At 49.0% G+C, this 21,032-nt stretch overlaps 1 protein-coding gene across 1 annotated transcript in view; it reads left to right on the top strand.

The window, feature by feature from the left end:
* RAPGEFL1 (Rap guanine nucleotide exchange factor like 1) overlaps nucleotides 1-21,032 on the top strand; it is a 141,018-nt gene that overhangs the window by 105,539 nt on the left and 14,447 nt on the right. Inside the window, exons 13-16 of the mRNA XM_015409336.1 lie at nucleotides 4,133-4,223; nucleotides 9,158-9,208; nucleotides 11,926-12,013; nucleotides 14,081-14,145. Of these exons, the coding sequence (XP_015264822.1) occupies nucleotides 4,133-4,223; nucleotides 9,158-9,208; nucleotides 11,926-12,013; nucleotides 14,081-14,145 (295 nt within the window). The remainder of the gene's footprint in view (nucleotides 1-4,132; nucleotides 4,224-9,157; nucleotides 9,209-11,925; nucleotides 12,014-14,080; nucleotides 14,146-21,032) is intronic.

Genomic DNA, 21,032 nt, shown 5'->3' with positions numbered 1-21,032 from the left:
ACGGAAGGTTCCAGGAAACCCAGGATGAGAGTGGGAGGCAGCTAATCATCTCCTCCCTTTAAAGTATAAGAGGAGATAGATTCGCCCCTCCTGGTTACCATTGTGCTAGCCTCTTCAGGTTCTTGTGGAAGCAGCAGGGCTGCTAGATGTGATTGGGGGGGGGGGGGGTTTCCAGGTCAGGACTTGTGCGTGTGGAAGCTTCCAAGCGGCCCCATGGGGCTGCTAATTAAGCCAGGTGAGTTAGAGGGGGGCGGGGCGTGCACTTCCCACTCATGCCGTTTCCTCCATCTGAACTCCCTCCCTCCTGCGGCCGCTATGAGCTCCATGCAGGGGAAATTACCAGTGCAGCAAGAAACCTTGCAGAGCCGTTGCCTGTCTAAATCTGACAGCCTGAGCCTAGATCGACAGATCAGACTGCTCACTGGGTTAATTTTTGTGTTTGGAATAGATCTGTTTTTTCCTTTGCATAGTGGCGACTGGATGCCTTTGGGAACCATGCCATATCCCTTGAAGCAATGATTTTGTGTGTGTGTGTTAAATAGTGGGTTCCATGGATGAGCAGGCTCGAGTCTAGTGATCAGCTCAGCTTTATTTGCAATTTCAGCAAGAGCAAGACCAGACTCCGGAGCCTCAGCTCTGTTAAATAGCAAGCGATTGCCACACCCAAATGTGCCCCACTCCCAGTGATAGGCTATTTACGTAACGTTACTACTAGATTGGTTACTTTCAGAATCCTGGCAGGCTATTATTCTTGTGCTCCAAGCTCAGCCAATCCCAATACAGTTTGTTTGTGCCATCAAGTCACAGCTGACTTATGTAAGATTTTCAAGACAAGAGACAGACACTTAAGATTTTCAAGGCAAGAGACAGACACTTATGTGGTTTGCCATTGCCTGCTTCTGCACAGCAAGCTTGGATTTCCCTGCGGGTCTTGATCCAAATACTGACCAGGGCCGACCCTGCTTAGCTTCCAAGATCTGCTGAGATCAGGGTTACGTGCAGTTAGTTGCATGGTAGCCACGGGTGCCTCTGTGCTGTCTGAAAGTGTTTCCAAAATACATGATATTTTTTGTTGGTGTCCTCCTCTGTTTTTGTCCTGCAGGGAAAAGAGAAGTGAGAGAGGTACTGAGACTTTTTGGGGGGAGAAGGGTGGCATAAAATGTGAAGTGGTGGGGAGGGGGCCGGGATATGCCATGTAAGCATAGCTTGTCCTCCTGGCATTTGGCACCTCGCCCTGAGATTCAACACCATCCTCTACCTTGAGAAGGAGGTTAAAAACCCTGAAGATGCTGGACCAGATCTCAGCAATCCAGTGCTCAGATTCAGTACCCCTGAGTTTCCCTGGATTTCAGCAGCCTCAGAAAGTGGGGTGGTTCTGGGGTTTGGGGATTACAGGTATGCCAGGTAGCTAGCTTTTTTTTTTTTTAAGCCAGTGTCTTGTCTGAATCTACCCTGACATTAGTTGCAGGAGGTCAGCCGTGTTGGTCTGAAGCAGCAGAACAAGTTTAAGAGTCCAGTGGGGCACCTTTAAGACCAACAAAGGTTTATTCAAGGTATGAGCTTTCGTGTGCAAGGCACACTTTGTCAAATAGAATAAACCTTTGTTAGTCTTAAAGGTGCCACTGGACTCTTAAAGTTGTTCTACCCTGACATTTGTCACTTTTGTGAAACAGGGAAGTGAAGCTTCTGAGGATGCCCAGCGTCTGTGCCAGATGCCCAGCTAGCACTGTGAAATCACTGTTGTTGTTGTTTTAATTCCCATCACTTGGCTCAGCCTCACAGAGCACCTCCTCGTCTTTCCCCCCAGCACGCACAGGCAGTCTCCTGCCTTCCCTTCCCTTGGCAGTCACAGCTAGCGAAGTCACACACACCATCACCCGGCCTGACTCTAATGACCCGCGACAGCTGCATTGTTGCTTCGACCTCTTTCTCTGGCATGCTTCTTTAAAATGGGGGTGGGGTGGGGTGGGGCGGGGAGGCTGAGCAGAGCCCTGAAATGTATTTGGAAGTAGGACTAAGCTTTCTGGCCCGGAGAAGGGCTCATCCACCTTTTATATAAAGATAAAGGTTTCCCTTGCTTGAAAGCCAGTTGAATCCGACTCTAGGGTTGCAGTGCTCATCTCTGTTTCCAAGCCAAAGAACCAGCGCTGTCCGAAGATGTTTCCATGGTCATGTGGCCGGCATGACTAAATGCCAAGGTGCATGGAACGCTGTTACCTTCCCACCGAAGCGGTACCTATTTATCTACTCGCAATTTCCTGCTTTTGAACTGCTAGGTTGGCAGGAGCTGGGACCAGAGACGGGAGCTGACTCCGTCATGCGGCACTCGGGTCTCAAACTGCCAAACTACAGACCTTCCGGTCTGCAGCTCAGCATCTTAACCACTGAGCCACCGCCTTTTACTTAGTGTCAAAAGGAGGTTTGGTTCTCTAAGCAGAAGCTAAGAGGTCCTTGCCTTCTTTGACAGATGCCAGCCCTGCACAGGGAAATCCCTGCTTTTTCTATCTTTCCTCTTTCATTTTATTGTCCCACTCCTAGAGAGCCAGTTTGGTGTAGTGGTTAGGAGCTTGGACTCTAATCTGGGAGAACCAGGTTCGGTTCCCTGGTTCTCCACATGCAGCTGCTGGTGTGACCTTGGGTCAGCCACAAGTTCTCTCAGAGCTCTTCTCTCAAGGGCAGTTCTCAAGAGAGCTCTCTCAGCCCCACCTTCCTCACAGGGTGTCTGTTGTGGGGAGGGGAAGGGAAAGGAGACTGTAAGCCACTCTGAGACTCCTTCGGGTAGTGAACGGCGGGGTATAAATCCAATCTCTTCTTCTTTTTACCAGCCGTAGTCAGCGACTGGTTTCCCTGAGGGGGAAGGGCATTTGGAGGATATCATGGAGATCATGGAGATTTGGGGGTGGAGCCTGGGGACTGTAAGGTTTGGGGAGAGGAGAGATTTCAGTGGGGGATAATGCTGTGTCCACCCTCAGATGCAACCATTTTCTCCATGGGAGCTGATCTGTGTTGTCTGGAGACCGGTTGCAATTCTGGGATATCTCCAGGGAAGCGAGAAAGTGTGTGTGTGTGGGGGGGGGGAATAACAAGAAGGAAAGCCTGAGGGGGGAATAGAACCACGAACCTGGGTGCTTATAAGTGTTCAGGATCCTCCAGTGGCAGCGGCTGCTGCCATTGTAGCTAATGGGAAATGCTTTCATTTAAATTAGGGCAGCTGATACCAAGCCCTGCCTTACACCAGCCCTGCCCACATTCTGAAAAGCTTGGTGAGGGCCAGGGGAAGGACCGGGCAGGGCCCGTGGTGCCCACAGGTGCCACGTTAGGGAATCTTGGTGTAGAGCAGGGGTGGCCAAACTGTGCCTCGGGAGCCGCATGCTGGCTTATTATTGTGCGGCTCCCGGCAGGGCGGCTGGGGAAGCTAAATGTCATTAGCAAACAAATAAATATCATTATCAATATCTGCTTTTACCCCTTTTGTTGTTATTTTTGGCAGTCTCATTTAATGTTGATAAAAAGCAAATTTGTATATTTCCCAATAAAAACGTGCAATGTTTGTTCATGTCGCAGCTCTCAAACATCTGACGTTTATTCTATGTGGCTCTTACGTTAAGTAAGTTTCGCCACCTCTGGTGTAGAGTTTCCCGTTGGGGGGGGGCACAGGAGCAACACTCCCTCTAAGCTGTGGGGTCTTGTGAGCAAAAATTCTACTTTGTGAGCTACTGGCACTAAAGTCGGGAGCGAGCGGTTTGGCTCCTGCATAAATCAGTTTACTCCGGAGCCATCCTTCCTGAGCCGAGACAAAAATGTGTGAGCTGGAGGCTAAAAAACTGTGAGCTAACTCACACTAACTCGGCTTAGAGGGAACACTGGGCAGGAGTCCTGAGCCTTGAATAGCGGAGTGATAGCCAGAAATTTAACAGCAGATGCAGCTCCTCCTCGCAACCTGTTGGGAAAAGCTGCACCTGCTGAATTTCTGCCTGCCACGTAGTTTTGAAAGGTCCAGGGCCTCTGTTGGTGGGGTGGGGCAGGTGGAAGCGCTCAGTGGAATGGCAGGAGTGGTGAAATCTGCAGAGACTTCTACCGTCTGCACTTTTACTGTTTCAGTTTTCAGCAGTCCCCATTTCTCTCCCTGCAGGTGCAAACAGAATCAAGACATGTTGACGTTCTATGCTGTGGTGATAGGACTGAACAATGCACCTGTCAGCCGGTTGCGTCTCACCTGGGAGGTAGGAAGATAACCTCGACTTCTAAGGAAAGGGAAGGCTGTTTTGTTGATCTAAGCAAGGGCCAATTTTGGGTACAGTCTCCACCTGTCCAGATTCTGCAACGGTGCACTTTCAGTTCTGCAATACAGAGTATTTCATTTAGTTTTTTAAAAGAATGGTATCCACATGAACACATGCAGCTGCCTTACATTGAATCAGATCCTTGGTCCATCAAGGTCAGTATTGTCTACTCAGTCTGGCCGCAGCTCTCAAGGAATTCAGGCTGAGGTCTTTCACATCACCTGTGGCCTGGTCCTTTTGGCTGGAGATGCTGGGGACTGAACCTGGGACCTCCTGCACGCAAAGCAGAGGCTCTTCCACTGAGCCACAGCCAGACTTGGCCCGCAGTAGGCCTTTATTTCAAATATAGAACACTGCAATAAGTGTCTACGAAAGCAAGAAGAAAACCAGTTCCTCAGAACTAGAGAACCTGCAAGTCCTAATATTTCCCACTTACAAGCTTGCCGTTGGAATCTTCTCAGAGAACCAGCCAGATGAGCTTTCATAGGCAGGGAATTCCAGGGGAAAGAAGTCACTAAGGAAGAAGCACCGCCTCTCACTTGATGGGTGGCCACAGAACACTCACTCAAGCCTCCTCTGAAGATCTCAGAACCCAAGGAAGTCCCAGGACTTACATCCAATGCTCCCTCTAAGCTGTGGAGTCTTGTGAGCAAAAATTCTTCTTTGTGAGCTACTGGCATTAAAGTTGTGAGGGAGCGATTTGGCTGCCACATAAATTAGTTTGCTAGGGAACCATCCTTCCTGAGCAAAGACAATGTGTGAGCTGTAGGCTAAAAACTGAGCTAGCTCACACTAACTCAGCTTAGAGGGAACACTGGTTACATCACATTGAAACCAGTGAACCTGAACTTTTTTTTTTTACAACTGGGCTGCAAACCACACAAAAAGAATTCTGGGGCAAGACATTTTGTAACACACACACACCCCCCACCAGCATCTGGGGTTTCATGCCTTTTCTTTTAATGATTTATATATTTGTGGAAAGAGAAGGTCATGGGGAAGCTTCCAGGCTTCTCTCTGCACTCTTCAAAAACTAGAAACATGCCCTTAAAAAAAACAGTGTGTGTGTGAGGAATAGACATTCTCAGAATCCAGGCCAGACTGGAGATTCACAGATCTGCCTGGGGGAATGCAAATGTCACCCATAGGCTTTATGTGTTACTCGGATCAACTTTTCCAGCACCCGTTCCCATTTTTGCCCGTGGTCCTCTTTCTTTCACCGTTTATTTCCAGCCGCCTGTCTACCACAGCTGTTTGTTGGGAGATGTGGGTGCACAAATTCTGTCAAAGCTTCCTCTCCCTGCTTTGTTCTGCCTCACCTTACAATTCCACATAATCTCTGGTATCAAAGTGGGTCATCGTTGAGAGGGAAATAAACGAGGTGCTTCCTGGCTTCTGGAAGGAACGTGATTCTGTCCTGAGGGGGTGGCCCTGTGGATGGATGCATGACAGAACTTCAACGGACAGCTTAGGCCCTTGTATTCAGTGCAGTGGGACGGCAGCTTTTCCACCCCAGCACCCTCTGCATTTTCTGGCTTGGGGGGTCAGCATAACCTCAGAGGACCCCCATCACCCCCTTGTATCCCACAACGAGCTCATATATTGTCAGACAGCAGCACAAGTGGCCAGTTTGCTTCTGGGTATTCATTACAGGTGCCGCTCCTTCCTTTATCAGCCCGATTTTGTGTTATCTCAGTAAGCTTCACAGATTTCAGTGGCTTTTTGTCCTGAGAGAGCACACGTAGGATTTCAGCCTTCACATCCATAATGGTGCCATGGCCTTCGGCTTGCAAGAGCTGGGCAAGGTTGTTAAGGACAGGATGGGGTTTTTTTGGGGAGGGTCATTAATTTAATCGGAAGCAACTTGATGGCACTTAACACACATCGTTAACGGTGGGGCATATGACAGACCCCTGCTTCTTCTTCTCTGTGAGGCAGATTTTCCTGCCAAAACACTTTTCCCCACTCTGACTGAGCAGCCCCTTTGTAGCGTGTTTTAATTATAGAATTACAACTTTCTGCGTGCCCCACCCTGTGACAGAGAAGTTATTTGGCATTTGCCCAGGCCAGACATTTATTGTTAACTCAGCAGGAGCCCTCTCATAAATCCCTTTGGAAATGGCACTTGACACAAAGTAAAGTTCAAACAGAAAGGTGGATTTTGTTGAACAGTCACTGTTGAGTTAGGAATAGGGCAGGGGACGAGAAGCTGAGGTAAATTTGGCTGTTTATACAAATCAGAATATTTTGAACAGGCAACAGAGTATATGGTAGTTGAAGCTTATATTCTTAGAGACTCTTAGGGTGCGGTCAGACGGGCCATTTAGTCCACTTTTGGCACGCTTCAGTAACGGATTTTAAATCCACGTTCACACACCCAACATCTGCGCACCGTCCCCAGCCGTCGCTTTCCGGCTCAAACCCCCTTTAAAACGGAGTATTTTGTTACCAGGTCCCCAAGTGGTGTTTTCCTGATTCTCCGGTTCTAGCCACACTTTTCTGACGTCTGATCGCTCCTGCGGTGGCAAGCAACTTCCGGTTTAAACCACCTCCCCTCTCGAAAGCTGGCCGAGGCTTCTGCTTTTCGCCCACCATTTTTTAAATGCGGTGTGTGCATAGGCGGAGCTCTGCCACCGGGTTTAGAAAACTGACATTTAAACGGTCACTTGTTTTAGCGTTTAGATGAGTTTGGGATCTCACGGAGGCCATTTTCGGGTCAAACATTTAAATGGCAGTCTTTTGTTGGAGGGGTTGGATTGATTTGCCCTGGTGGTCCTGTGCATGCGCCATGATAGTCCCCCCCCCTTCTACAGAGGGGCGCCTATGCGCATGCGCAAACTGAGGGAAAAATTTTTAAACCCCGCCGACGCACACTTCTGTGCGTCAGTAGTGTAGACGCTGGGGAGCGACGTGACTGCGTGGTGAAGCGGGATAAGGGAGGTAAGTGTGATCGCGATTATCCAGATCAAATATAATCTAGTTAGAACTGGAGCAGTTTAATCCGCTCTCAGCACGCCGTCTGACCGCACCCCCTGAGACAATGGTATTCTAGAATTTAGAACAATTTATTAATGGATAAAATATCGGATTTTATAACTTTCCCTATTTACTCTTGAGGAATCTAAGACCATTCCCCTTTTCACACAAGCCAGGGGTTCCTTCCGAGTTGAACCCGCTGAATAACTGGGGAAGAAATATCCTCCTCTTTCTAAGAGCGATAATTATTTTCTGTTTGGCTAGACTGGCAATTTTTGACCTCCTGTCCAGTCTCTCCTGTCAAACCTAGGTTCAGGATGGACAAAAGGAAGTACTATTTTACACAAAGAATTATTGAAATGTGGAATTTGCTGCCAGAGGATGTTGTGATGGCCACAGGAATAAACAGCTTTAAATGGAGAAGATTCATGGAGGAAATGTCTATCAGTGGCTACTAGCCATGGTAACTGAGGGGAACCTCCATATTCAGAGGCATTAATCCTCTGAATCCCAAAGCCAGGAGGAAACTATGCCCTGTTGTTGGCCCTCCAGAGGAACTGGTTGGCCACTGTGTTAGACAGGATGTTGGACTAGATGGACTATTGGTCTGATCCAGCAGGGCTCTTCTTAATATTTTGCTGTTTTGCTTTATTGTGTTCTGCGGTGGCTCAAGTGGTTAAGATGCTGAACTACAGGCTGTGGAAGGTCGGTAGTTCAGCAGTTCGAGACCCGAGTTGCCGCTTGATGGAGTGAGCTCCTGTCTCTAGTTCCAGCTCCTGTCAACCTAGCAGTTCGAAAGCAAGAAATTGCAAGTAGATAAATAGGTACCACTTCAGTGGGAAGGTAATAGCGTTGGTGATTAGTCATGTCGGCCACATGACCACGGAAACGTCTTTGGACAGCGCTGGCTCTTCGGCTTGGAAACGGAGATGAGCACCGCAACCCTAGAGTCGGATTCAACTGGCTTTCAAATAAGGGAACTTTAACCTTTACTTTACACTTTTGCAAAGTGGTTGCAAAGTCTAGAAAAGTGTTCTTACAACAGTTCCAAGTACATTTTGGGGGTGGTTTCCTTTTCCCTGAGCTGAACCTGCCACTCCCTTGGATGTAAAGGGCAGAGCTTGTCATCAGGCAAGTCCTTGCATAAGAGATCTTGCTCTTCAGACAGGCTTCACCTCAGGGTTGGCCAAACACAGCCAACACCTAGGCTGACTCACAGTGGTGAGGCAATCATGGCTTGAAATCTTCTGCTCAGTCGTCTGGCCCCGCTGGTGGACTGCCTGACGGCACCTTGGTTTTGGACACTGTGCAGCACAGAGTGTTGGACTGGATGGGCCATTGGCCTGATCCAACATGGCTTCTCTTATGTTCTTATTTCTGTGGTAGTGGTGCTCTGCATTCTTGGTGCTTGGGAGGGCCCCAGTGGGGGGTTTCTGGAATTCTGGCCCCACTGGTGGACCTCCTGAGGGCCCCTGGGTTTTGGCCACAAAGTGTTGGACTGGATGGGCTATTGGCCATGTTCTCTTATTTTCTTATGCCCGTCCTGAGTGCTACAGGTCAGCAAGGATGCAACCCCAAGGGCACCACTACTGGAGTGGATTTGCTTTCTCCAGTGTAAGAGGCATACATAAACATACTGGAGTGGATTTGCTTTCCCCAGTGTAAGAGGTATACATAAACATATGTTATAAACATATCCTCTCCCAGATCTGGATATTCATTATCTGTCCATCCCCATAAATGAGTTTGGATAACCCAAACTGAAAACTGTAGACGACTGAGCAAGGTTGACTGAAGCACAGTTACGAGTTATAGCTGCTTTCTTGTAATGTTTGGAACCTTTTCCCTCTGTCGCTGAATTTTCTTTCCTTTCCTTTTCTGATTTTTTGCTGTTTCAGAAGCTTCCCGGCAAATTTAAGAACCTGTTCCGGAAATTTGAGAATCTCACGGTGAGCACCTGAAACAGAGCGGGTGTAGTGTTATGCTTAAGAACACAGGAGATGAGCTGGAAATTCCCCCGTTTACATAACAGCTGAGCCGTGACCACTGCTGCTGTGCTCCACCCTCCTCAGGGGGGGGGGGAATCCCCTCTGGGTCCCTCTGCCGACACATTTAAAGAAAAACAAAGAGGAAAGCAACTCACTGGTCCTTAGTGGAAGAGAGGAGGAAGACGAAGCCTCTCTTACGAATCCATACCTGCTGCCTTTCACGCTTAGCAGGAAGACCTAGCAAGGGCTCCTCTTTGCAGCAGGAGAGTATTTGCTGTGAGTCCAAGTCCAGCAAATGGTTATAATCAGCATTTATGGATCCCTAGAGAGGCTTCTATTGGAGCTGTGGTGGCTCAGTGGTTAAGACGCTGAACTGCAGGCTGGAAGGTCGGTAGTTCAGCAGTTCGAGACCCGAGTGCCGCGTGACAGAGTGAGCTCCTGTCTGTGGTTCCAGCTCCTGCCAACCTAGCAGTTCGAAAGCAAGAAATTGCAAGTAGATAAATAGGTACCGCTTCGGTGGGAAGGTAACAGCGTTCCGTGCGCCTCAGCGTCTAGTCATGCCGGCCACATGACCACGGAAACGTCTTCGGACAGCGCTGGCTCTTTGGCTTGGAAACAGAGATGAGCACCGCAACCCTAGAGTCAGATTTGACTGGCTTTCGAGCAAGGGAAACCTTTACCTTTACCTAGAGAGGCTTGTAGCTCTTGTTGAAGCCCTGAGATTGCAGGCATTGAGTCCAGCTGGCCTCTTGTACGAGACAACAGTGAGGCAGGAAATTTATTTATTTTATTTATTTCTTAAACTTGTACCCCGCCCTCGCTGCCAAAGCAGGCTCAGGGTGGCTAACTTCATAAAAACATGTTAACAATAAATATCACAAGCATCTAAAAACAATTCATAAAACAATTTGGAGTCACCAGTCCCCACCACCGCCACCACCGCCACCACCACCAAGTGGGCCTGTTGCCGGCTGGCTCTAGAGAAGCCTTCAGATAACCGTAGGATTGCTAGTCTCTGTGTGGGGAGCTGGAGATCTTCTGGAATTACAACTGGTTTCCAAATTAAAGAGATCTGTTCCTCTGGAGAAAAGGTCTGCTTTGGGAGGTGGGCTCTGTGGCATTTGTTGTTGTTCAGTCGCACAGTCGAGTCCGACTCTTCGCAACCCCATGGACCAGATCACGCCAGGCCCTCCTGTCTTCCGCTGTCCTCTGAAGTTGGCTCAATTTCATGTTCGTTGCATCGATGACACTGTCTAACCATCTCCTCCTTTGCCGTCCCCGTCTTCTTTGACCTTCAATCTTTCCCAGCATCACGGTCTTCTCCAGGGAGTGCTCCCTTCTCATTGGTTGGGCAAAGTCTTTGAGCTTCAGTTTCATTATCCTGTGGCATTATTCCCCACTAAGGTCCTCCCCCCTCCCCAAATGCTGTCTTCCTCAGGCTCCACCCGCAAAATCTCCAGGAATTTCACAATCCAGAGCTGGCAGCCATAGATAGCCACCGTTTAACATTATGGCAAGAATCACAGAGAGAATTTATGCATGGTATTTTTGAATAATTAAGACCAGGGGTCATTTCGTAGAAAAAGAGGTGCAGGCGCTCATTAGCATAACTCATTAGCATAACTTATTTGCATATGCCACACCCCCTGACATCACCGGAAGTGTGTCAGAAGGCAACACCCACCACCCAGGCTCCACTGGACTGGTTTGGATTGCTAGCTAGGGGGAGGGGGGAATGTGCAGATCTGCCCTAGCAGAGGAGGGAGAGCTTGTACCTGAATAAACCTTGGCCTTAAAGATGCCACTGGACTGTTTTGGATTGCTAGCTGGGGGGGAGGGGGGAATGTGCAGATCTGTGCAGGAAGGAAGGAAGGAAAGAAGGAGGGAAGGAAAGAAGGAGAAGAGAAGGAAAGAAGGAGGGAAAGAAAGAGGGAGAGAAGGAAATAGGGAAGGAAGGAAGGAAGGAAGGAAGGAAGGAAGGAAGGAAGGAAGGAAGGAAGGAAGGAAAGAAAGAAAGAAAGAAAGAAAGAAAGAAAGAAAGAAAGAAAGAAAGAAAGAAAGAAAGAAAGAAAGAAAGGCTTCTTGCTTCTCGTGGCCTGGGGCTGCTGGGAGCAGGGGGTGGGGCTTGTTGCATGTGCTTGCCCCGTGGGCTCTTTACCGCCGGAGCTCAGCTCCTGTGCGCTCCTGTAGGAAATGACCCCTGATTAAGACACGGAAACAAGCTATATGACTAGGTAAATACCAAGTAGTCTAATTAGCCCCACACAGACACACACAGAGGATAATTCATGGGTCTTTTGCCCTTTGGTGAGCTCAGCTTCAGATGTGACACACACCTCCAGCAAGGGATGCCAACCTCCAGGTGGGGCCTGGGGATCCCCCGGAATGACAGCTCATCTCCAGACTACGGAGATCAGTTCCCCTGGAGAAAATGGATGTTTTGGAGGGTGGGCTCTGTGGCATTGTGTACCCCACTGAGGTCCCTGTCCTCCCCAGGCTCCATCCCCAAATCTCCAGGAGTTTCCCAACCTGGATCTGGCAACCCTATCCCCCCCCCCCAATCCCCACTGGTGGCCAAGGGGAAGTGGCAACCCTCCGCCACGCCCCCAATTTATTGCTACTGCTTTTAAAATTCCTGTTCTCTTCTACAGCAGTCTAACTGCTCCTTCCTATTGCAGGACCCCTGTCGGAATCATAAGAGCTACAGAGAAGTCCTCTCTAGGATGAAACCCCCCATCATCCCCTTCGTGCCCCTCATCCTAAAAGGTGAGCCACACCCACTGTGGTCCTGGTGTCTGTTCCATTCACCACGTCCTTGTGCATCCTGAATCGGGAGGGTGGGGAGAGGTCAGTCGTTGCTTTCATAGTCGAGTCCTGGTTTCTGAAACGGAACTCAAAAGTCCGGGTTGTGAAGGTGGGTGGGATTTGAGCTGGGGAGGGAGGGCATTCAAAATAATATCGTCTCCTATACAGAAGCCAGTTCCTGGGCAAATGAGACGTGAACGTTCAAAACCAGTCGGATCTGGGCTCCTCGTTTCCCCTGCAGCTGAGCAGCAGCTCAGCTGGCAACGCTGTTGTCATGAGAACCAAAAAAACCCGCACCGCTTGGCAACCTGGCAATATAGACAGCTGCAGGGAAAGTCTTGGGCATATTCTAGGTTTCCCTCTCACTTCAGGCACAGTGGAGAGCAATGCTCCCTCTAAGATGTGGAATCTTGTGAGCAAAAATTCTACTTGTTGAGCTACTGACATTAAAATTGTGAGCGAGCAATTTGGTTACTGGATAAATTAGTTGGCTCTGGAGCCATCCTTCCTGAGCTAAGGCAAAAATGTGTGAACGAGAGGCAAAAGAACTGTGAGCTAGCTCATACTAACTCAGCTTAGAGGGAACACTGGCGGTGAGTGAGACCTGACAGACCTCGCCCTGTGCAAAATGAGTATGCATCTTAGAATGCTGTGCATGCCCTCACCCTCCCTGACCAGATCCCATGTGCGCAGCTTTATGTACGTGCAATGTGTTTTCAAAACACCGTGCCATTGGCTAGGGCTAGAGCCTTACTATACATAAGCCCTTCCCTACGTGGCATTCATCATAATGAAGGAATTTTGCTTTCTGGTAATGAGCCAGTTTGGTGTAGTGGTTGTGTGTGGACTCTAATCTGGGAGAACCGGGTTTGATCCCCCACTCCTCCACTTGCACCTGCTGGTGTGACCTTGGGCAAGCCATAGTTCTGACAAGAGCTGTTCTCTCAAGAGCAGTTTCTGTCAGAGCTCTCTCAATCCCACCTACCTCACAGGGCTTCTGTTGTGGGGAGGGGAAGGGAAAGGAGTTTGTAAGCCGCTCTGAGGGTCAGGTCACACGGACATTTAGTGCGGGCTTCGCTGCTGATCCCTCGCGCATTAAAGTTTCCTGTTCATATTGGCAAACCCGCCTCCCGCACTGAAGCGGGCTGAGTCCCGCAGTTTCCGCTCTTTTTATCCGCGTTTTCTGACACCCGTGGGAACAGGTGTTTTCTGATATCTTGCGCTTTGTATCCGCGGTTTTGGTATCTGGACAGCAATCCGCCATGACCGCGCTTTTTTGTGTTTCCGGTTTAAGTTATGCGATTGTGCAAACAGGCGCTAGGTTTTTTTTTTGTCTTCTTAGTTTGTATGTACGCCCAAGCGCATGCGCAGGTTTTTTGTTTTTTTGTATGTACGCCCAAGCGCATGCGCGGGGACGGCGTGCTGTGTGATCAGTACTTCGTGCGAGTGAAGTGGAAGACAGAGGGACCGTCTGACCACCTCCAAGCGATATAAAATGTCGCGGATAGAAGAACTGCGGGAAAACTAGCGCGGTAAGAGGTCTGTGTGACCGCAGCCTGAGACTCCTTTGAGTAGTGATGGGTGGGGTATGAATCTAATATATTTTCTTCGAAGAAAGGATTTGCCCCAGAATGTTTTTTTTTTCCTTTTTCCCTCACCAGTGAATAACCGCAGTCAGCTCTGGGGTTATGGGAAGCGGCTTACAGGCCAACGGCTACAGATACTGACCTGGAACCTTTCTTAGTAGAAATTCATCAAGATTGGTAGCCATGTTAGATTGTCTATAGCAGTAGAAAAGAGCAAGAGTCCAAAGCACCTTAAAGACTAACAAAATTGGTGGCAGGGTAGGAGTTTTCATGAGTCATGTGACTCACGAAAGCTCCTACCCTGCCACCAATTTTGTTAATCTTTAAGGCGCCTCTGGACTCTTGCTCTTTTCTACTGCTAGTAGAAGTTCAGTGTCACTACTACTCACTAGCATTTCAGTCCTTCCCTCTCACCTGTTTTTGTTTCTTTTCTTACTCTCAGACCTGACCTTTTTGCATGAAGCCAGCAAAACCTTGGTGGACGGACTGGTCAATATAGAGAAGCTGGTAAGAAGACCTTTTTTTGGGGGGGGGGATACCTTGTCCTTTCCCCCCGCATGTTCTGTTGTAGCAAGCATGGATGTCCCTCCCTTCAGCTTTCTACAGTGTAGCAAGAATGGATGCTCCTCCCTTCTTCAGCTTTCTACAGTGGGTATAATAACATCATAAAGTTCAGCTTCCCTCCTAAGGTAGGGCTTTACATCCACGAGAACCCCAAAGAGTTGCTTGTGAGACTGAAAGCATAAGCATAAGCAGGATTGTAACCTTGCCTTTGTTAATGCACTGGCTTGCAGGCTCTGAGTATCAGGTGCCAGAAATCAGGCAAGGCAGAGTTGTTCAGTCCAAGTTCAGGGATCCAGAAGTCAGGCAAGGCAGAGCCGGTGGCTTAGCATCTATCATACTTGTTGCATCTACACCAAACAGCCTCTCTGGGCTGTTTTTTGTAGCCCCATGCCTAAGGGTCATGCTTGCAGCCAGCTGCTCAGAAACAATTCTGCAACTACTCATCTTTGTTAACAGCAAGCTGCTGGCGTCAGGCCAGGAGGTGTGCACTTTGCTGTCTTGTAAGTAGCTCTGTTCTCAGCCTTCGTCTGCGGCGCTCTAAGGGTGTAGGTGATACTGGTGGGCAGGGAATGGCCAACGGAGGTTCACCTGCTGAATCAGGGCTGGGGGGTGTCGGTGGCTCTGCACCAGCTGTTGGCTGTGAATCCTGACAAGCTTGCAACTTATTTCCCTGCGGGTCGGCCTCTGTTAACTCCAGGCTGGCTACACAGGAACCTCTGAGTCCTCTTCTTCTGAGGAGTCCTTGCTATTGTTGAGCCCTGGCTGACCCACGACAGTTAAATGGATAGGGTTGCCAGCTCTGGGTTGGGAAATACCTGGAGATTTTGGGGGTGGAACCTGAGGAGGGTGGGATTTGGGGAGGGGAGGGAGCTCAGCAGAGTATAATGCCTTACAGTCTACTCTCCAAAGCAGCCATTTTCTCTGGGGACACTGATCTCTGTTGCCTGGAAAGCAATTGTAATAGCAGGAGATCTCCAGGTGCCACCTGGAGGCTGGCAACCCTACAATGGAATAGTTTATTTTGGCTTAAGACAGCTGCTTAAGCTGGTGGGATACCAGAAAGCTTTCTGCTGCTATGTGGAGCATCAAAAACAAAAACATGGGGTGGGTAGTTCTGTAGGAGGAGGTGCTTTTGTTCATGCCTACTGACTTGGCCTCCACTAAGAGACAGCTTTAAAGTTCTGACTGCAGAGCGTGGGAACAAGCATAGAGGTAGAAATACTAGAGTAAAACACAGCTCTTGGCTCACAGTTGGCTTTGGGGAAATCTTTCAGATTCTCCTGTTTGGGGCCGGCCTTCCTCCCAACAGCAAAAGGAAATGTGGCCATAATTTGTGGTGCTGGAAATGGTGGACACTTGGTAGTGCAAGAACACTGCTGTGCCCTCTTCAAGTTCTGGCTGTGTATGTTTGGTTGCAAAGACAGTGGAGGGGGAAAGTGGGAAACGGGGTATGAATAATCTATTGGAGAAGTGACATAAATGTTCCCCAAATGTGCTCCAACTGGCTGTTCTTGGTAGCTGCCCGAGTCATTCTGGAGAAGACCAAAGTTAATCCCCGCTGAAGGGCCATGGCTCAGCGGCAGAGCATCTGCTTGTCATGCATAAGGTCCCAGGTTCAGTCCCAGCATCTCCAGTTAAAGGGCCAGGCAGTAGGTGATGGGAAAGGCCTCAGCCTGAGACCCTGGAGAGACATAGAGAGGGGCTATGGCTCAGTGGTAGAGCATCTACGTGGCATGCAGAAGGTCCCAGGTTCAGTTCCTGGCATCACCAGTTAAAAGGGCCAGGCAGTAGGTGATGGGAAAGGCCTCTGCCTGAGACCCTGGAGAGCTACTGCCAGCCTGAGTAGACAATACTAACCTCGATGGGCCGAGGGTCTGATTCAGCATGAGGCAGCTTCATGTGTTTACTGCCTCTTTGTCTTACTGAGCTCTCTTTATCTTCATGACAGTAGTGTAATAATTGATTTTTTAAAAAATAAAACACAGCATTATGGTATATTTATATAATATCTATTTCTGTTTCCAGACTGTGCCAGGATTGGTGCAGGATTCCCCTGCCACCCCCCCCCCATACAAACACACACACCCAGGAGGGGCTGGCCTCTGCTTTCCATAAAGAAGGTCCGAGGGTCAGTCCCCAGCATCTCCAGTTAAACAGGATCAGGTCATAGGTGATGTGTAAGACTTCTCCTTGGAAAGCAGCTGCAGGTCACAGTAGACAAGACCAACCTTGATAAACCGAGGGTCTGGCTTGGTGGAAGGCAGCTTTATCACGAGGGCCAGTGTGGTGTAGTGGTCAAGAGTGGTGGATTCTAATCTGAAGAACCGGGTTTGATTCCCCAGTCCTCCACAAGAAGCCTGCTGGGTGACCATGGGCCAGTCACAGTTCTCTCCAAACTCTCTCAACCCCACTTAACCTCACAGGGTGCCTGTTGTGGGGAGAGGAAGGGAAGGTGATTGTAAGCTGCTTTGAGACTCCTTAAGAGTAGAGAAAAGTGGGGTATAAAAACCAACTATGTGTAGTGGTTAAGTGTGTGGACTCTAATCTGGGAGAACAGGGTTTGATTCTCCATTCCTCCACTTGCAGTTGCTGGATGACCTTGGGCAAGCCATAGTTCTGACAAGAGCTGCCTTTGAAAGAGCAGTTCTCGAAAGAGCTCTCTCAGCCCTGCCTACCTCACAGGGTGTCTGTTGTGGGGAGGGGAAGGGAAAGGAGTTTGTAAGCCGCTCTGAGACTCTGAGTGAAGGGCGGGGTATAAATCCAATCTTTTCTTCTTCTTCTTCTTCTTGTTCATAAGCAAAACGACTAGCCAGAACGAAAACTGGGGATCTCATTTTCATGCTGAAAGATGAGATGTAGATATTTTTATTATGTTGTTCTGTCCAGTCTGGAAAGTATCTGTGCAGCCTCAAAGGGGCTTCTCACCTTCAGGATTCAGTTCGAAAATTTCACCATTATCGACAGGCCGCTAAGATACGGTAGATAAACATATCTATGAATGAATGAGTAATAATTCAAGGCAGAACCCATTTCTGTGTCCTGATGTGAGAAGAACACTTAGATTTGCTTTGGGAGTCCATGCAGACAAATCTGGGTTCTCACGAGCCATCGCGGGAGGGAGAACAAATCCTGCCCAGCCTCAGCGTCTCCCTCTGCAGGATTCTCTAAGAGGCGTAAGTGGGCTGATTTCTTCCCTTTCCTCCTTTAACTGACTTTCAGTCTTCCATGCCCACTGGAGCAGATCCAGTTTTCATCATGCTGTTTTGGTGTGGTCTCCTCCTCCCCCGCCCCTTCAGTAAATTTCTGCATACTGTGGAGAGTCCACTGAGTAAGGAAAGACCCCTAATTTGTCTGTGGGTACACCTTTTTATTTCTTTTTTTGCTTCTTTTGTGACTTTAACAGAGGCCAGCCACTTTCCTAAGAAGGACTAATGGCCATAAGTCATACCTTGCCGCTTAAAAGCTTTCTGTATGGTGCCGTGTAATCCGGGGTCATTTCCAGCGTTTCACAGGGACATAAAACCCTTATTTTGACACCCAGGATCACTTAAGTAATTTTCATTCCTGTCCTGCTCTCCTCCATTAGTGGGCATCCTGGAAGATTCTTATCTGCCCTTTTCACAGTGTGTTCCTTTGTTCTGCAGTAATCTCTCCTGCAGTAATTTAAAAGGCGTTAAGAAGGTTTGTTCTTTTGGTCAGAGATATTAGTAAAATATCTCGTAAATTGTTAAGAACAGTTCAGAACGAATCTAAGGGCAGGCCGTGCATTGTGAAAAGAAAGCAGATCGGATGGGAATTCTGTGAATGAACCCACCTAAACGTTTCTTGATTTTTTTAAAGGCAGCTGCGTAGGACTCCAGGCAGGTGTAGTGGTTAGGAGTGCGGACTCTAATCTGGGAGAACCGGGTTTGATTCCCCACTCCTCCACATGCAGCTGCTGGTGTGATCTTGGGTCAGTCACAAGTTTTCTCAGAGCTGTTCTCTCAGGAGTAGCTCTCACAGAGCTCTCTCAGCCCCACCTCCCTCACAGGGTGTCTGTTGTGGGGAGGGGGAGGGAAAGGAGATTGTAAGCCGCTCTGAAGAAGAAGAGGAGGAGGAGATTGGATTTATACCCTACTCTTCACTACCCAAAGGAGTCTCAGAGACTCCTTTGGGGAGTGAAGGGCGGGGTATAAATCCAATCTCCTCCTCCTCCTCCAGTTTGGATTGGAACTGTGAGATGGCGCGCAGGATGGGCCTTCACTGTTCCCCTGGTGCCATTTTCCTTGCCTGAAAATAGCCCTGCTTTCTTCCTTGCACGGTCCGACGTGCCAGTCTCAATCAGGATCTGTACAAGGACCTGTGTGTCTTACCCCCGCAAGGGAGCTAGCAGTTCCGTGGGGCCATTTCAGGGCGGGACGATGGCAGAGCGGCTGCGGGCAGGGCCGGCATCCGCATACCCTGAAGCGGGACAGCTGCAGGGCCCACAGCTCCTGGCAGGGCCTGCCGCTCTTGACTCCCGACTCCTGCGTCTCCTCTGACCGCTGCACTCCCAACCCTCCCACTGCCTGTTTGTGAAGCTTTGTCACCTGTGCTTTCAGCTCCATGTGCTGCCCTGTGCCGGTGGAGGAGGGCATGTGGGTGGCCCACAAAGCATCAGCATCCTGAGTGGCCTGCAGGCCCTGTGGGCATCCGTGACCCGCAGGTGAATGCAAAAAGGGGGGGGGAATCCTCCGTGTAATTAACCCCCCCCCAAATACTCAAAAGACACTAAATATGATGCTTACAAATTATCTACATAATCAGCGATAACAAACACACCAAACAACCTCAATACAAATCTTGAAATTCATATAAATTGTGCAAATAGGGAGAGGTCCAAGTTCACGAGTCACAGAACAAAGGACTCAAATGTAAATTGAAAATTCAAAAGTCCACTCAGTACACCAAATAGTACTTCAGGTGAGGAGAATCCTCTGTTCCTGGAGACTTAAAAAGTTCTGTTCACAAAGCAGCTCTGCAAAGTTTAGTTCCAGCTGATGTGGTGAACCGGTGTTGTATCACCTCCTTTCACCAAAGCTTTATCCAAGATGGAACTGTCTAATGTATAGTGGTTAAAATGATCTGGAGTCGTGGGTGCAATTACCTACTCCCAGGGCTTTTTTTGTAGAAAAAGCCCAGCAGGATCTCATTGGCATAATAGGCCACACCGAACAGCAAATCCAATTAGCATATTAGGACACACACCCTGACAGCACAGCTCATTAGCATATTAGGCCACACCCCCCTCGTTACCAGAAGTGTGGTCATCCAGCCACACCCATCGTTTGCTTCTTATTCTGTTTACTTTGTTGTCAAAACCCAGGGCTTTTTTTGTAGCAGGAACTTCTTTGCATGTTAGGCCACACACCCCTAATGTAGCCAATCCTAATGAGTTTCTGCTGTTGGGTGTGACCTATTATGCTAATGAGTTCCTGATGGGTGTGGCCAACTTGGGAGCCAGCCGGAACTCCGTTCCTGTGCGTTCCTGCCCAAAAATAGCCCTGCCTACTCCTCCACAAAGTTCAGGGGGTGCAGAATGGGCTCAGAAAGGTGCAAATCTGCTTGGGTTACTGCGCTGCTAGGCTAGGAGCCCTCCCTCGGCCTATCCAAGAAGGCTGATCTAAGGATAAACCTAGCGGGAGACCATCTATGCTGCCCTGAACTCTGGGGAATAGTCAAATATGAGCTAGAATCATGGGAGGATAGAACAGACTGAATTTGAACACCTACCAACTCCGGGTTGGGTATGAGGTCCCCGATGCAGAAAAATAGGATTTTATAAATTTGCCAGAAGAAAAAGCAAAAATAGTCCTGATGAGGACTAAATATGCTCCCAAAGGGACAGGATACAGGCCGCAGATTAGCATCCATACCAGACTGATGAGGACAAAATAGGCCTGATGAGGACTAAATATGCTCCTGAAGGAACAGGATACAGGGAATAAATTGGTATGTGCACAGTGTTGGATACTGTGTTTTCATGATACTGTGGCAGTCACTGGCTGCCGGATTGTCTTGTCCACGCAGGAAAATCTACTTTCTCATGGTCACTGGGGTTGCCGGCTGTCAGTTGGGGCATGGAGACCTCCCAAAACTACAACTGATCTCCAGTTGGCAGAGATCTGCTCCCCTGCAGAAAATGGCCGCTTTGGAGGGTAGACTGCTCTCCCCAGACCCCACCCTCCCCAGGCTCCACTCCCAAAGGTTCCAGGAATTTCCCAACCTGGAGTTGGCAGCCTTAGTCTAGTGCAACAGTGGACAGTGTGTAGATGTGGAGCGTGTCAATTAAAGGAAAGAAGGGAAGGAACACTAGCTTCCTCAGGCCCCCGAGAATTTAGAGCAGGGGCGTCGAACTCATTTGTTATGAGGGCCGGATCTTATGTAAATGAGACCTTGTTGGGCCGGGCCACGTGTGTCATAAAATGTAATGCCAGGTAGCGAAGATATAAACTTTATAAGGACACAAACACAAAGGGTTTTTTAAATTCTTAAAATAAAAACATGCTTCAAACATTAGCTCTGTAAGCTGCAAACCGACTTTTGATTTATTGACATGCACCACAGAAATCTCGTGCTCAGAGTTCTGAGTCTAGGACCCAGGTTAAAACATGAAATGGCTGAGTGATTAAGAGAGTCTGGCGAAGGAAGCTATGATGCAGCAGCAGCAGCAGAACTGGAAGCAGGAGATGGCCAGTTCCACTGCGGGCCTGATGGAAGCCCTCTGGGGGCCTGATCCGGCCCCCGGGCCGCATGTTTGACACCCCTGATTTAGAGAGTATTGGTGGGAGAGACCTGGTGTGGCGTGGGGT

Source organism: Gekko japonicus, unplaced genomic scaffold, assembly GCF_001447785.1.
Source record: "Gekko japonicus isolate JY-2015 unplaced genomic scaffold, Gekko_japonicus_V1.1 scaffold678, whole genome shotgun sequence".
Taxonomy (NCBI): Eukaryota; Metazoa; Chordata; class Lepidosauria; order Squamata; family Gekkonidae; genus Gekko; species Gekko japonicus.
This window is presented reverse-complemented; position numbering and strand designations above follow the sequence as displayed.